Below are 17,282 nucleotides of genomic sequence, written 5' to 3' on the forward strand. Positions count from 1 at the left end.
CGCAGCTACCCTGGCGGATGGTGTTTCATCCCGCCGCTAGGCTACCTGGCAATTGAAATAACCTGTTCATTATGTGGCGGTTCGGCCCGCCATGCCGGCATAATGACCGCCTCGGTATTTATGTGAATATAATGTGCAAGCAACAAATCTCAGTTAGCTGTTCAATATAGCTGAAAAATGACTCTCAAACTTGATGTGTTTACAAGTGCACAGGAAAATAAAAGGAATGAGTTCAAATCATAAAGTGCAAAGAGTGAAGGGTTCAGTCATGGTGGAAGTAATCATCAGGGTAGCTTCTACCACATTTGGAGTCTCAAGTCCAGTGTCCTTCTGCCACTGAAAAATGGAGAGTGATTGTAAAACAGTCAACAGGGTGTATCTGTGACACACAGAGAAAACCAATGAGTAGAGGATCACTTCCTGGCAGTTGCTGAAGTCTTGGCATCTGCTCCTCCTGGATGTTTTGGTGGATGTCCTTGTTTGTTGCGGGGGTTCTCGAGCTACAGGGGCTGGGGTGTCTGAGGCATGTGTGGAAGGGGATTATGTTACATGGCCAATGGAAGGGGTCTGCTGTTGTGAACATAACCTACTCGGGCGGTAATAATGTCTCTCAGCACCCCTGTTAGGGAGGCCATGTTGGCATTGTGTGCCTTCCACTTTTGAATGACTTCCTGGTGATTGCCCCTCTTCAGCTGCTTTTTCTCCCCATCATGGCCCATTACCACTTGGGGCTGTTGGTAGGCTCCCAAGACTTGGGAGATGCTGTCCTGGCCAGTTGTATCCCTAGGATCCTCAATCCATTGCCCAACACTATCCCTTCCACCCACCCTACCCCCATTTACATGTGCCCTTGGCACAGTCAGCCCACTCCCACTGGTGCCAGGTCCTTCATTGCCAGGGTTTTCTAGTGGTGACCGAGTACCTGTACTGGGGGGCACATAATGGTTGTAACTGTCATTTGAACACAGATTTTGTGATGAATGGTTGCTGGGGATGTAGTTGCAACAGGGCTGAGAGGGGTTGATGTAGGCAGGGTGGGCTGACAGTTGTAGGCTGACCAGGTGTGCCATATGGGCCATAGTCGGTCTCAATGTTGTCACATCCAGGGGTGTTGTCCTCACTGAGGACTTCATCTAGGGGGTAAGTGGCTGTATTAGGTGTCCTTTCCATGGTCACAATGGGTAGGTGATCTGTTAAAGAACTGGAACAGGCTGGTACAGATTGTAATGGAACATGTGGTATCAAACTTTGACAGGTAGATATGCTTTGAGCCATGTACAGAAAGGCCTTGCTTGCTCTCCTGATATGACAGTGACAACTGCTTTCAAATCCGGTGTACAGCTATATGGGATGCAGGGAATTCCTTTATCAATCACCTTGCTACAGAATATCAGATTAGCTTGGCAGTTGGATGTCTGTTGATAGACTCACATCTTGTCTGCTGTGTAGCTTTGTATTGTTCATGTTACCTCTCAGTTAGCAGTAGTTCAGTATTGAGTCACCAGACAGCTGCAGAATGTAAAGTGGAAACTGGCCTGTCCATCAGCTTAGGAGTAACCATTGTACCTGGCCATATATATCAGGTTCCACCTACTACAGCACACTACCGTTATGTGTGTTCCCCCAGGTGAGGATCTTTCAATGGGTGATGGGAGGTAAAAAAGCCAATTTAGCAGAGGACACAGCTGTTCCTGTGTGTTGGTGGTATTATACTGGCAGATGCCCATAGCATTGCTTTTATTGCCCTTGACTGTAAAATTGTGGATCATTCAGGTGTGTTTAGTTGATTGTGTAGCTGACATGCAAGGCTATTTTCATTATGGTACTCTGTTTTGGTTTTCTTAATGATAGAACAATGCCTGTTGGGATTTGTAGTTTTGTAGTGCTGTCAATCCCTGTACTACCCACGCCATACACAGACACTGTCCCCCCAGGTGAGTTTAGTTGACATGTGGTATGCCAGAGAGGGGTATTTGTACAGTTGGGCACAGGGGTGGTGAGTGTATTGGCTGATAAGATGTCAAAAGGTGATCAGTGAGCATGCAAGACAGAACTTTAGGGTGACATTTTCAGTGTTGTGACTTCTCAGACTCCACTCCCCCAGGTATTCCTTTCAAGCCCTCAGGATGCAGGTTGTCCAAGACCTTCTCCTGCACTGATGTGAACATTTGGGAAGAAGGTAGCGGCCCACCGCCAGCCTTAAGGACTACCAGCTCGTGCCTGGTTGCCATGGAACATACCTTCCCCATGAGGCCGTTCCACCTCTTCCTGATGTCATTCCTTGAAGTGAATAGCTGCCTACAGATTTTACCCTGTCGACTATTTTTTGCCACAAATCCATTTTCCTGGCAATAGAGGTTTGTTGGACTTGGGCTCTAAATAGGTGTGGCTCTGCTCTGATGATTTCATTCACCATTACCCTCAAGTCATCCTCTGTGAAGCAGAGATGTTTCTGTTCGGAGATGGTAGTGGTGGACAACACAAAAAAGTGAGGAAAAAAAAGGGTGATGAGGTGTGGGTCCTGTGTTATGAATAGCCTACGGGTGTTGTCTGATGTGTGGCAAAAAACCTGTTGTGATATGTATGATGTGCAGGTGTGGGATGAGTGGTATTTGGAGTGCTGAGGAATGCTTATTCTCTGGCTCCTAATTTCTGTGTGTGGCCTCTATCTTCCTGTGTATAGCATTTGTTATGCAAACGATTGTGCGGTGTGAAGGGGTGAGTTTAAAAGTGTAGTTTTTAAGTGTGTCTGGTGTGTGGATGTGTGTCAAATGTTTAGAATTCAAACTATGCAGTGTAGTATAATGTATTACTGTGTACACCACCGACTGCCGCGGTTCGCACCTCCATTGGTTTTCCGCCATGGGAGAACTGCTACCGTGATTTGTGGATGGTTCGAAGGATGTTTGATGGGCTAGCTGTGCGGGTGGTGGAACTGCCTCTTTCCCACCCTCCATAGTCCTGGGAGTGTCGGAATTTTGGCTGGGTTTAGGCCAAACTAATAATACAGCAGTCTGAATATTCGCCAACATGGCGGTCTTACCGTCAGACTGCCAAACTCGTAATGAGGCCCATAATGTAAAACAATTTTTAAAGTATTTTTTTAATTTATATTATACTTTAATATATTTTTAAAATGTAATGCTATAACAAGTATATATATATATATATATATATATATATATATATATATATATATATATAGATAGATAATAAATTAAAAGCCGTAACAAATAATTTAGAGATAATTCAACAAACATACCAATTTGACTACACATAAAAACTAAGATATATACATTTTACTAACAATATATTATATATTACAAACATTACTAATTAAAAAAATAATTTACACAGAAACATATTCATAATAATGTAATTTTAAACAATACAAAAAAACTATACATCTCCAGGAATAATACCTATATTGTTCCCATTCCAGTAGGGAAAGCGTTGGACTCAGGTGGGGTACAATTTAATATTTCCACTCCAGTCTGTGCAACAGCAAGGAAAGCGCTGGACTTTGGAATGGTGAAATTTACTATTCCCACTCCAGTCAGTGCAACAATAGGGAAAGGGTTGGACTCATGAGGGGAAAAATGAACTAATTCCACTCCAGTCTGTGCAGCAGTAGCGAAAGTACTACACTTAAAACACATACCTTATTTTAATACAAGTATTAATTCCATAAAATTATAAAACTATTAACATAAAATTTAATATATTTATTAAAAACAAATAAATAATTAAAATATATAATACACTGATTAAATAATTACTATAAGAAAAAAAGTTATACAATAATTATTTCATTAAATTCTCCCACAATAGTCACACATTAAACATATATCTAAGTTTTAAAAAACATAACATTTACAAAATTTACATAATAAACTAACAATTAATTCATTATAAATAAATAATTTATAATTAATTAATTACAACCTGTTCTCAAAATGTAAATGAACAAAATTATAATTACACACTTTACAAAGTTAATTAGCATTTAACTAATTAATAATTTATAAATAATTAACAATTATTGCATTACCTTCACACCCTATACCCTACAAATGCAGCAACCTGCACCTTAAATGCAAATTACAAAATTATCATAACTAAGCAATGTACATAATAAATTAACAAATTTTCATACGATAGTCAAGACTCCTTCACATTCAAGGCGTTCACCACAAGGCTTTTGGCTTTGGCAATTCTTATTCTTATTTTGCTCTCTCATGGTTGCTGCAAATCTTTATTGTTGGGGAATATGCCAGGGTCTCATCAATTTGAAGTAAACATTAGTTGAAGGCAAAATTATTTTCTGGTCTTAAAACAAGCGAACATTACCATAGTAGTCCCTGGCACTGAAGGGAACTACTTTGTGTGTGGATGTGCGTTGTGAAAGGGCCTCATGCCGTAACTCACAATGAAGCTAGCCAGTGGCTGACATAGGCTGACCCATTGCCCCATGATGCATGCTGGAGTAGGTAGAAGAAAAATGGGAATGATACAACAACGGACTAATGGATTGTCAGGCTGAAAACCCCTATAGCTAACTATGTTATACACATCATTTTAGTAAAATTAAAAAGTCTCAGCTAACACCAAGCCTAAAAATGTAATCACTGGCCAGCCTCTTACCTTTGCTAATACTTCTTTTGTAAAGTTATTGTAAATCTTTAGATAGATAGATAGATAGATAGATAGATAGATAGATAGATAGATAGATAGATAGATAGATAGATGGATAGATAGATAATGAACCTTGCATAGATAGAAAGGGTTGCATGGATGGATGAATTGATTCCTCCCTTAGAAAGTAGTGATAGAGAGGTGAATACATTCACAGATGTCTTGGCCTTGAACTACTGAATTATGGCCTAAAATGCCAGTGGATGTTTGGGTATCTTGTCTTGCAAACTCCTAACCATGTATTTCTATGGGTGGGGGTGATAAAAAGGCTTCTGAAGTTTCCAGAAGTATTCAAGATTCATAAAAAAAGCCCCTAGCAAACTGCATGAAAACTACAAAAAGTCCTTATAATCAGGAAGTGCCAATGGCTCCTACAGTTCAGCAAAAGGCTTTATGAAGAAACTCAGGGCCTCATTTACTAAGAAGTGGGGTAGCGCAGAACTGTGCCAAATTTGGCAGCACCATTCTGTGTCACGTCAGAAATGCAGGGATGCGCCGTATTTAATACAATATGGCGCACCCCAGTGTTTTCCCTAGCGCTGGTGCTAAAATTAGCTGCCTAGTGCCAATGCAGGCACCCTTGCACCATGGTGCAAGGGTGCCTGCGTTGCAGGGAATGATTGTTTATGTGCAGGAAGTTGTCCCTTACTGCACATAAACAATCAATAATGGCGATTTGGTAGTCCTATGTGTGCTGCACAATGCAGCGCACATGAGTGGCAAATCGTCACTATTTAATGATTGGTTATGTGCAGTAAGGGACAACTTCCTGCACATAAACAATCATTAAGGGTGTTTTGCTCTTCCTACAGAATGCAGCACACATAGGAAAAGCAAAGACGAGGAGAAATAAAAGTATTTCTCCTAGTTGCACCATTTTAATGCCACCCCTGGGGTAGCATTAGTTTTTGGTTGTGCCTCAGGTTTACGAATCCTTGTAAATCTGGGGCAGTGTCAAAATGCAATGGATGTTACAGTGGAACGCCCAAAGCAACACCATTGCATGCCCCTTTATAAAGGGGCCGTATTTACAAAGCATTGTTAAGCCTCAAAAGTGGCTTAACACCGCTTTGTGAATATGGGGCAGGGCACTGTGCCACCGGAACGTCAGTAAAAGTGACGTTCTGGAGGCGCAATGCCCTTGTAAATGAGGGCCTCAGAAAATTAATGATGTAAAGAGGGAAGTCGACATATTTTGGGCTTCATTTACGAGGCCCTAGTGGCACCCTGTGCCACCGGAGTATCCTTTGTTTTGATGCTCTGGTGGTGCAGTGTGCCAGTCCGTTTTTACAAGGCCACCAAAAACACCTTGCATGGCTTTTCATGGCCTTGTAAATATGGACCCTTTCACACATAACACTGTGTGAAAGGGGCTTTCCATGAGTGTCCCTTGGGGTGTTCCCATACAACACCCATGGAACCCAAAGAAATCTGACATATTCCTAGATGTACAAGTCTGGGTATGCGTTAGATTCCTACGTCACCTCAGGGGTAGAGTAAGAATGAGCAACGGGGAGAAACATTTTTATTTCTCTGTTTTTTCCTCTTTCTAAGTGTGCTGCATTCTGCACCTCTAGTGATTGTGTTTGTGCATAAAGGTGTCCCTTCCTGCACAAAAACAATCATCCTTGGTGCAAGGGTGCCTACTTTGGCGCTAGGAAGCAAGTTGGTGCTGGTGGCTCAGGGCAGCAAGACACTTGCTGTGCCGCCCTGTGCCACAGGCCTCGTAACCTAGGCCCTACATCTCTTAAGTTCTGAACACTAACAACTACTTATTTATATTTGAGGTTTAGCAAGAAGCAAGGGTTTTATATTTAAAACACGGTTAATGCAAAAAGAAACAATTTAAGTGCCACTTCAGCAGTACCTGCGTCAGAAATCCTAGTAAACACTGGAATGCCGGGTCAAAGTGCTCCTCTGAGATATACAATCCTTTTTGACCAGTATAGTTTAACCTATTTGTGTACATATGCAAAATATAACCACAATCTTCAGCAGCTCGAGTTTGAGCTAGAGCAATGGATGTCATGCATATTAAAATGAAGGAGGGGTCTGGCTGAGCTGCCTGGTACTCGCATGGATATAAAGAAACATTTAAAAAAATGCCAGCAAAACGCAACTTTGCCCCAAGGTAGTGGTCCTGAAGTGTACTACTAAAGGTGGGGATTTATGGTAGTGAAGGAGAGGTACCTGATGTTGTAATTGGGATGGCAAACTCCAGGAATGGGACTCGGTTTTGAATTACATCGCGCTTAGTTTTTTCGACATCACCATTGTTGACAATGAAATCCACTATTTCACTCATCCAGGTGGTCCCTTGTAAAGAAGCCAAACAAACATCAGAGATAATAAAAAATAAAAACATACACTGCAGGCAAAAATGCCTCAAATGAATCTTCAGCCCCAGGAAGATACTTTATGTTATTACATTTTTTAAATATTCTTTTTATTAGTTTAATTTCTTGAAAATCAAGATTATCCTATAACATTTAGTTTATGTTGGTAACGGTAAAACACAAGAAAGAAAAAAAACAACCACCGCTATTACAATTCAGCTGCCCTTGCGGGGTCATCAGATACGTACTCATGTTTTTAGTAATTTCATGTTGAATGATGCGATGAAGTACCTTCTACATTCAGCAGTAGAATTATTCCTTACAGTAACCATCTTGATGGAACATTTTCAGTCTTTCCCTCCATAGCATTACCCTTTCTCATCCATCTCACCCTCCAACTCTACGCCGTCCCTGCCTTTAATTTACTGTAGCAAAGCCACCCATTTTTGAAGATCCTCAGCTGCCTTATCATCATCTCTACATTTTCTCAATCAAATTTCTTCTGCTACCATCCATTCTGTGACATCCTTTTTTCATCCATCCATACTGGGGCCCAACAGGCATAGCCATGTAAAAGCCACTCTTCGTCTGGCTAATAATGTCAGTTGAGTGAACTCATACATCATTTTCCTGCCCTTGTGTGGCTTAATGTCTCCCAGTAAACATACCAGAGGGTCTCATGGGATAATTATGTGGCAGTGGTCAGATAAATAATCTATCACTGGGTCCCAAAATGCTCATACCAGTGGGCAGTGCCATGCTAAGTGTAAAAATGTGGCTGTTTGCTCAGTGCACTGAGGACATTTACTCTGTCTAGAAGGGTCATGTAAGAGTGTCAGTATAATGTACGTGCAATGTAAGTAATTGAAATGTACATGTTTGAATCATGCATTACAGGAGACTGTACGGATCAGGGAGCATGACCTCCTCCATTGGGCATCCTCATACGCATTCCCAGTTCTACCTCCCATGCAGTCCTTGCCGGGAACTGTGCAACTGGTCCATCTGCCCGGAAATTATTAGACCAGGGAGGACATGCTGCCATCATTCTTCTTGATCTTAGCGCAGCCTTCGATACGGTTGATCACATTCTCCTCTGTGACAGACTCTCCAAGGCAGGCGTGGGAGGCCTAGCGCTCTCCTGGCTATCTTCCTTTCTCATAGGAAGAACTTTTCAAGTCTTGGATCGGTCTTTTCTCTCGGATATTGTTCCCTTAACTTGTGGAGTCCCACAAGGTTCCTCCCTGAGTCCAACTCTCTTTAATATCTATCTATCCTCCTTGGCTAAAGTAGTTACTCCCTACAATCTTTCATTGGTCACCTACGCTGATGATACTCAACTAGTGGTCTCCCTTTCTAGTACTGGGGACTCCTCCTCCGCCAACCTAGCCAGCTGTATGAGGGACATCGGCGACTGGATGATTCAATCCAAACTCAAATTTAATGACAGCAAATCTGAAGTACTCATCGTAGGCAATGGCTCTCCAGCATCCCCTCTATCATAGTATTCGGAGGCCTTTATCAGTCTGCCTCCGCCTAAAGCACAGGTAAAAAGCCTAGGTTTTGTGCTGGACTCCCATCTCACGATGGAACTACAAGCAAAGAAAATCTCTTCTGTTTGCTTTGGTTTTATTAGATCTCTTAGGAAGATTCTCAACCTTCTTCCTGTCTCATCTAGAAGAATCCTGGTCCAGGCATTGGTTCTTTTCCGCCTAGATTATGGGAATTCTCTTTATCTTAGCTCCCCAGAGTATGTAGTAAGGAAGCTGCAGATTGTGCAGAACGTGGCAGCTAGACTCCTTACGAACTGTCCCAGACATCTATCTGCCAAGCCGACTCTTGCAGCACTCCATTGGCTGCCGATCAAACAGCGCATACATTTTAAATCCATATGTATTACCGATAGAGCTCTACACAACAGAGGTCCACATTTCCTCAGAAAGCGAATCTCCATTTAAGCTCCTTCGAGACACCTGAGATCATCATCTACTCGGCAGATTTATATAGCCCGTGTCAACAGATCATGGGGAGGAAACTCTTTCATCATTAAGGCTGCCCGTCTCTGGAATGCCCTGCCCTTTGAACTCCGCCATGAACCTTCTGAATCTCTTTTTAGGAAGAGGTTGAAAACTAGTCTCTTTAGTCGCTAGCCTGTCCTTCCTGCCCCTCCTTAGAAATTTCCTGTACCTTTAGCGCTGGGATGCCCTAGGGTAGCTATGCGCTCTATAAATTCATAAAACTAAACTACAGTAAACATCTGTCAGCATAGTAGCTGTGTATAAGAGGGAGATCAAATGTCATGTGCCACCTAGATTCAGTAGGGTCCTAAACGGTCCCAGCTCGCGGGTTTGGGAAAGGGATCGGGTGGGGTGGAGTGGCGTGTGGCGGGAGGAAAGGAAAAACAGAAATTATAATTACAAAAAAGGTACCTTCCTCGCCACCTCCTCCGCGCCTTTCCGCTCCTCGATCCTCAATGTAGGCACAGGCTCCGAGCCTGCCCTGCGGCCAATCCTAACGCTGCTTTCATGATGCTGGCAGCATGAAAGCAGCATTGAGATTCGATGGAGCGCCCAGCCAGGCCGCTGCGAGGCAGAGTGGGAGCCTTAGCCTGCTGTCTCCAACCTGGCAACACAGTGCCTGCTGGGAGAGAGCCCACTGAGCATGTGTGTTTGGCCGGCCCGAGACACATGCACATTGAGGGGTGCACTCCCCCTGTGTCCCTCAATGGCCCCTCCCCTTTCGCAATTAAATGAAAATAAACATAGTTTAATATTGTTTTATTGTTTTGCAGTTGCTGCTGCTGACAGGGGCGACACTCCCCCACCGGAGCCGCCGCTGGTTCTGACTAGAAGCGAAGACAGAGAAGCAGTCAGATATACTGGCCAGAGGTCTCGGGCTATGGCTACAATACTGGCATACGTTAGGAATTTGACCCTCTCCCACTGCCATTGTTTCCTGTGCTGTATCAAAGGTGATAAACGTCTTGTTTGGATAGAGGTCGCCTAGTGTTGCACTGCCTCCCTCTCGCCATGGTACTTCATTTACAGTGTCCCCCAGGTGTCGGAATGCTGGAAGGTCCCAGAAGTCAATTTCCCGGGCAAATGGTTCTTTCCTTAATACTACCTTCACTGCTGTTACCCAAGGTGATTCCACATATTTGACAGTATATGGGACTCTGTCCAGGTCCTGGCCCCCAGAGTGTAGGATTTGTGGTAGGGTCAAGCAACATGCTGTGTCTGCCAGCAGGGCCTTCTCCCAATTCTCCCCCCCTCCACAAGCCAGGGACTGCATGTTGCAGTTGTGATGCAAGATAGTATAGTTCCATATTCGGAACAGCAAGTCCATCTTCTATTGTAGGGGGGTGTAGGTGCTCCTTGGCTCCTCTGTCTACCTCCTGCCCAAATAAGGGTTGTGACCATGGAATGCAGGCCCAGGAAGATACTTACACAGAACCCAAAGGAACAGAAGGCAAGTGCAGACATAGGCAGTTAGCCATAGTGGGAGCGGAAACAAACCTGAGCCAACTGAATCAGCTTGTTTTATGGATTCTTGATTGCATCAGAGATCCATTGATAATACGAAGGTTCTTCTGCAACGCCCCAAAAGAAGCCTGCAAAGGCTCAGGCATATTACTTATATAGAGCTTTATGGAAAATTGTTGTTATTCATTTTTCAAATGGCCTTTTGTGTCATGGTTTGGTCTAATTATCAATCAGGGATTATTACAGCACCTACCGTACACATTTTAAGGTGCTTTTGTCTTGTATTTACTGTTTAAAGTGTGTGCTGATAAGGGGAAAAAGTACAAGCTTTAAGCGATTTTCCTAATTTTTTTCCACCCAGAACATCAAAATGCTGGTCATGACGGTAAAAAGGCTGTCTGGCTGAACACCTTTGTATAATGAGGCTTAGGTCTAGCCACGTTAAGCTAAGGTCCAGGAGCTTTACTGTAACCCAGTGGGGCACACCAAGGATGCTCTTTTTTTATGACATGGAACTATTGCCAATGTCCTGGATTGCTTACATGAAGCGGTGTAGGCAGTGTACTATTTTTTGAGAATTACTAGTCCTAAACAGGGATTTTTGTGCCCTAGGAGGGAGTGCAACCTACTTGCCCCAGTTATATAAAGTTCCATTTGGATGTAACACTTAGCTTCTTGTGCTGAGATTGCGTGTGGTCGTTGAGTGCTTGAATGCAGGATAGATCTTTGACGTGTGGTAGCAATACTATGTGTGTAGTGAGTATGAGTGTTGATATCAACGGGTTACGTTTTGGATAGTCCCCGATTTAGAATGGCAGAAGATGGAGAGTCAATAGAAATTTTCCAGAAATTGGAAATGTACTGACTGTATTCATGATGTTTGAGGGTAGAGACTCAGACAAAAAAGTGACGAAGGCTGAACACAGGGCTGCTCTTAGAAGTTTTATGAGGACAATTTAGCAAAATGTTGCTGATTAGATGTTTGTGAGTACTGCAATTAGGTGAATAGTATGTGGGAGGGGTAGAGGCAGCAGACTCCTTTCTTAAAGGCGGGGACCTTTCTATGCAGGGATTTTCCTTTTGTCCCTAATTGCCAGAAGGCTGATGACAATCAGGTGCAAAGGCTTAGTACATCATTGAACCAGTTTTGGATACTCATACTTCATTGCTACCTGCTGTGATATCCATTACCTTGCACAAAGGCTGTGTCTGCACCAGTCAGAAAATGACATCTGAAAGCAAACCACCTCAAAATTGTTCCATAACCATAGACAGTGGAGCAACATTCCCTGTCTGAAGAATGAGTACAAAGGTAGCATCCAAACCACCACACTTTGTTCCTGATCCAACTGCTCCATTGATCAAGGAAGGGAGCAACCCACACTGTACTTGAAGAGCTCTTTCGAGACACGAGCTGGTGTCTGCAGGATAGCTAGTTTTCCAGAGAAAGCTGACATTTACTGGAGACTGTGTAATTTGCGGGTGTGTATAGCCACAGAAGCCTGCTTACCCGCCTGCTTAGATAGGGCGAGTGTGCCTAGCCCTACTAGACGACAGACTGTACGGAAGGAGAAGGCCAAGCTATGTACTCAGCATGTGGAGAACCCAGAAGAAAGCTAGTACCATAAGACAGCAATCAGCACTGAACATTACACAAAAGATGACATGGTCCCCCTACGCTGTTCATGCTACAAAGTGAGTGCAGAAAACCTCCAATTTAAGCCCTCCATTCACCGTCTGGCATCTCTGCAGTGTATACTGAGAGAAAAGTGCTGCCACTGATCATCGCACAACATACCCGAAGAGGATCCCCATCATTGCCATAAAGGAGAGCCAACCCCTCTTCCCAGACACCACAACCCCTCTTCCCAGACATCACAACCCCCCAGGACAAAGCACACAACGTGGGGCCATCTGTGGTTAAATGCCACATCCCAAGGTGCTGCTCACATGAACCATGCAAGCATACCGACCAGAGCTGGTACAGCCACATCCCCAACAAACAAGTAACATTGTCATAATATGACTTAGGTGGCGTTATGCAAAGCTTGCCTACGTGTAGTGCATCTAAAGCTAATTTCCCCTGTTCCCTAACTGCACTATAACTTTCACTACTAATAAAAGATCGTTGCTGCAATCCTTTCTCCAATTTCCCTTTCAAAGCCCTTCTTCTATCTTCCGTATGATCTAGAAAGCTTTTTTCTACAGCTGTAAGCAAACAGGTCAGATTATTGCGGTGTGCATAAAATGTACTAATTGTTAATGTCGCTTCAAAGAACCCCTTAACTAACTTTATGCTATAATATTTAGCTACACTATTCAAATCCTCTATGATAGGCACATAAGAAAACACAAGATCATGGTTTGAATAAAAGTACTGAATCTCTTCTTGATTATAGAATCGTGTTAGTAACAGACTACATAAAGTAGAGGCAAACTATGGTAAGTAACTCCCTCTTGCACCGAAACAGTAATCTGTGTACACACATAATAATCTTTCGCATCCATAGTATCGACATACTCACTCAGCAAGCGATAGAAAACATTAGTAGATAGTTCCCCTTTTACGTTAGTTCCCTCATGCAAATACCTTGTGTCCTGCTCAAACCTCTCCGTAGCTGTTCGTGGAGCGGTGGTCTCAGGAATTTGTAGCATTATTAGTCTCATTCTTATCCACCAAAGGCATACCCACAATCACAACTATGATGAATATCACACATACAACACCTAAAGCAACACCAAGCATTTACAACGCTTACTTCCCCTATTATCATCTCTAGGTTTAGCCAGATCTGTAAAGAAACAGAAAACAAAGTGTTATAAGTTCAACCAACAATCAACAAAGGATGGTTAAAGCCTTTTCTTCTTTTCAGCAAAGCTAAGCAAAGTCTTTCTCCAGAAATGATTTACAGCTTTCGCATCCACTCCCAGGATCCTTGTCAATTCAGGTTAGCAGCTTGTCAAACCCAGTTTTTCTCAAAAGTCTATTCAGGTTAACAGTGTCACATCCGGTAATTTATCAGTCTCTTTTCTCAGGTTTCTTTAATTCAATTTTCACATCAGCACAGTCTCTTTCTCTGGCCAGACTCAGGTACCAAAGTACTGACCTGGGACTTCTTGATCAAAACAAAATGCCAAGAACTCTTGTTGCCACTAAGCTGACGTTGCATATGCCCATTCAGGACCTGCGTATCTTCTATTTGCTATTCTCTTTCTTTTGAACTTGCGATCACCATGCAACTCTCCTTCACTCAGATCTTCTCTCCTTGTTGTATTGACCTCCTCCTATATTGCATCTTCGACAACCACATGTCCTCTTGTCACTTGAGGTTCTGGCCACTTATCTCCTTTCACTATCTCTCAGGTCTTTGATCTTTCTTGTGGCAACTTGTTGCCCTCCTCTGATTCTATGGTGTTCTCTCTTGATGGACCTGCAATTTGCTCAGGAGGAGTCTGGACACTCTGACTCTCTTCCGCCTCAACTCCTTCGCGTTCTGGGTCTGTCAGGGGCTCAAATTCGTGACCATATCCGTCTGCTTCTGGGAGAACCTCCTTCTGACTTGGTCCTCCTGGCGCCTCAGTTGAGATAGGCTCACTGTCACCCCTCTGGGTCTCTTCTCCTTCGTCTCCTATTGGAGTGACCAAGCCGTCCTCAACGGGCTCTCCTTCTGTCTCAGTTCCCCTTTGATTACTCTCCGGCCCTGAGACTTTCTGTCACTGTTACTTTCGACAATTCAATTTCCTCATCAGTTGGACATGTCACCTTCTTTGTGTGACTGGCATGTATCCAGTTTGGAATTCCCACACACTTCACAGCGGAAGTAGTCATTAGTAATACTTGATATGGCCCCTTCCAACGTGGCTCCAAACATGACTTCCTCACGTGTTTCTTGATGACAACCCAGTCACCAGCTTTCAGGTTGTGACCTGGATCATTTATCGGTGGCAGTGTGGTGGCTTCCACCTGGTGAGAGAAAGAGCGGACCACGTCAGCCAGACCTTTGCAGTAGTCCAACACCATATCATTTGTGATATTCACAAGAGCATTTGCAGGCACTGCGGGCAGTCTCATGGCTCGGCCCATGAGAATTTCATGAGGAGACAGTCCTGTTTTCTTGTTAGGCGTATTTCTCATTGACATTAGCACCAAAGGCAATGCATCAGGCCATTTCAAATTTGTAGCTGCACACATTTTCGCCATTCTCGACTTCAGGGTACCATTCATCTGCTCCACTAGTCCTGATGCTTCAGGTCGGTAACTACAATGCAGCTTCTGTTCAATGTTCAATGCTGCACACAATAGCTTAACCACCTCATTGTTGAAGTGACTTCCTCTATCTGATTCTAAAGAGATCGGAAACCCGAAACTTGGTATCAATTCTCTAAGCAGCAGCTTCACTACCACACGTGTCATTTCTACGTGTGGGGTAAGCTTCAATCCAATGACTAAAGATACACACAATCACCAACACGTACCTCAACCCTCCACATACAGGCATCTCAATAAAATCCAATTGCATTCTGCTAAATGGACCTCCTGCTCTCCCAATGTGGCTCAAATTCACCACTGTCCCTTTCCCCGCATTCATCTGCTGACAGATGATACACCTGTGACAAATCACTTCTGCGGCTTGTCTGAATTTCGGATTAAACCAGTCAATTTTGAACAACCTGATCATGGCATCTCTCCCAATATGTGCTTGCCCATGGTAAAACCTTGCAAACTGTGACAAAAGACTGTTCGGTAAAACCATTTTCCCCTCATCTGATACCCACAGGTCATCTGGTCTTTGTACACATTACATCTTAACCCAAGAACGTTGCTGACACGCCCCTGCAACAAGTTTAATTCCTCCAACGTGTCAACCACCCTCAAAGAGTAACCTGTGCATGTCTCATTTTCTGTTTCAGGTAACAATTCCCACTGATCTTTAAACGATATACAGCTCAATGCGCAAAACCTTGCAACTTTATACGCATATCCATTTCCCATTGAAACAAAGTCTTGCGATTTCACATGAGCGCTGCATTTCACCACGGCAATTTAATGAGGTAACTGAATCGCGTGCAACAACTCCTTAATCCTTTCACCATTTTTCACTGGCGAGCCAGAAGAGGTCAGGAAACCCCTCTGCGACCAGAGTTGGCCAAAATCATGAACAATTCCAAATCCGTATCTGCTATCGGTATAGATGGTTACTCTCAATTCGGCAGCAGCGTGGCAAGCTCTAGTAAGAGCAACCAATTCAGCCACTTGAGCAGAATATACTCTCTCAAGCCAAGACGCTACCAGGATACCAGTGATTGTACTACAGCATATCCGGCTCTCAGTACTCCTACTGAGTCTCACAAACATGAGCCATCAACAAAGATAATTTTGTCATTTTCTTCCAATTGGGTATCTTTAATATAAAGCCTCGGGTTGGTGCACATTTCTGTTACCTCAAGACAATCATGTTCTACATCATCAACATCCTCAACTTCTGTATTTTCATTTGGAAGCAAAGTTGCCGGGTTCAGCACTGTACATCTTTTTAACGTTACATTTGGTGACCCCAATATAATCGTTTCATATTTCGTCAGTCTTGCATTTGTCATGTGCTTTGTTTCGGTATGAGTCAACAGGATCTCAACTGAGTGTGGGGCCATAACTGTTAAAGGATGTCCCATCACTATGCCTTCACATTGTGCAAGGCTTTGACCAACTGCTGCTACTGCACGCAGACACCCTGGTAAGGCTGCTGCAACTGGGTCCAAAGTAGCTGAAAAATATGCTACTGGTCGGTTTACACCTCCATGGACCTGTGTCAGGACAGACAAGGAACATGCATCACGTTCATGACAAAACAGGACAAAAGGCTTTGTGTATTCAGGCATATCTAAAGCTGGAGCCCTACACATACACTCTCTCAGCTCAGTAAACGCCTTTATTTCTTTCTCTGTCAGTGTTAGGACATCTGGCCCATCCTTAACCGTCAGTCTCACCAATGGCTTGGAGATGACTGAGAAATTCGGGATCCACTGACGACAGTAGCGGTCACTCTTTCCCTGGATAACTTTCTCTACCCTTTCTCAATTTGATGACCTAGGTATTTCACCTCTTTCTGACAGTACTGCAGCTTCTTTGGAGACACCTTATGCCCATTCTTCCCCAAGTGGTTCAGTAAGGCTATCGAATCATATTTGCAGTCATCTCTCGTTTTAGACGCAATCAACAAATCATCAATGTACTGCACTAGAGTTGATTGAAAAGGCAATTCCAATGACTCCAAGTCCTTCGTCAGTATCTGATTGAAGATGGAAGGTGATTCCGAAAACCCCTGGGGAATTCGACACCAACTGTAAAGCTTGTCCAAGAATTTGAAACTGAAAAGAAATTGGCTGTCCTCATGAAGAGGCACAGAAAAGAATGCTTGTGACAAATCTACAACTGTGAACCATTCTGCATCACATGGAACCTGAAACATTATTACAGCTGGATTTGGCACCACTGGGCAACATTTCACCACTATGTCATTGATCTTTCTCAAGTCTTGGACAATTCCCACAAGGCTTTCTGAGTCCCATTATTGGTGAATTACATGGACTGCTCATCACCTCCTTCAAAACTCCTTGCTTCGCAAAGTCTGCAATCATCTGCGTTACCTATATAAGGACATCTTGTGCCATGTGGTACTGCGGTACCTGGGGGAACACAGCATTTGGTTTCACACTAACTTTAACTGGTTCCACTCCTTTTATCAGCCCTACTTCTTTCCCTGTCAAGTCC

The 17,282-nt window shown here is 43.4% G+C and overlaps 1 protein-coding gene across 1 annotated transcript in view; it reads right to left on the reverse strand.

The window, feature by feature from the left end:
* Positions 1-17,282, reverse strand: part of LOC138246890 (sulfotransferase 1 family member D1-like) — a 393,773-nt gene that overhangs the window by 253,804 nt on the left and 122,687 nt on the right. The window contains exon 2 of the mRNA XM_069201640.1: positions 6,886-7,011. Within this exon, the coding sequence (XP_069057741.1) occupies positions 6,886-7,011 (126 nt within the window). The remainder of the gene's footprint in view (positions 1-6,885; positions 7,012-17,282) is intronic.

The sequence above is a fragment of the Pleurodeles waltl genome, chromosome 7 (assembly GCF_031143425.1).
Source record: "Pleurodeles waltl isolate 20211129_DDA chromosome 7, aPleWal1.hap1.20221129, whole genome shotgun sequence".
In the NCBI taxonomy this organism is placed as follows: domain Eukaryota; kingdom Metazoa; phylum Chordata; class Amphibia; order Caudata; family Salamandridae; genus Pleurodeles; species Pleurodeles waltl.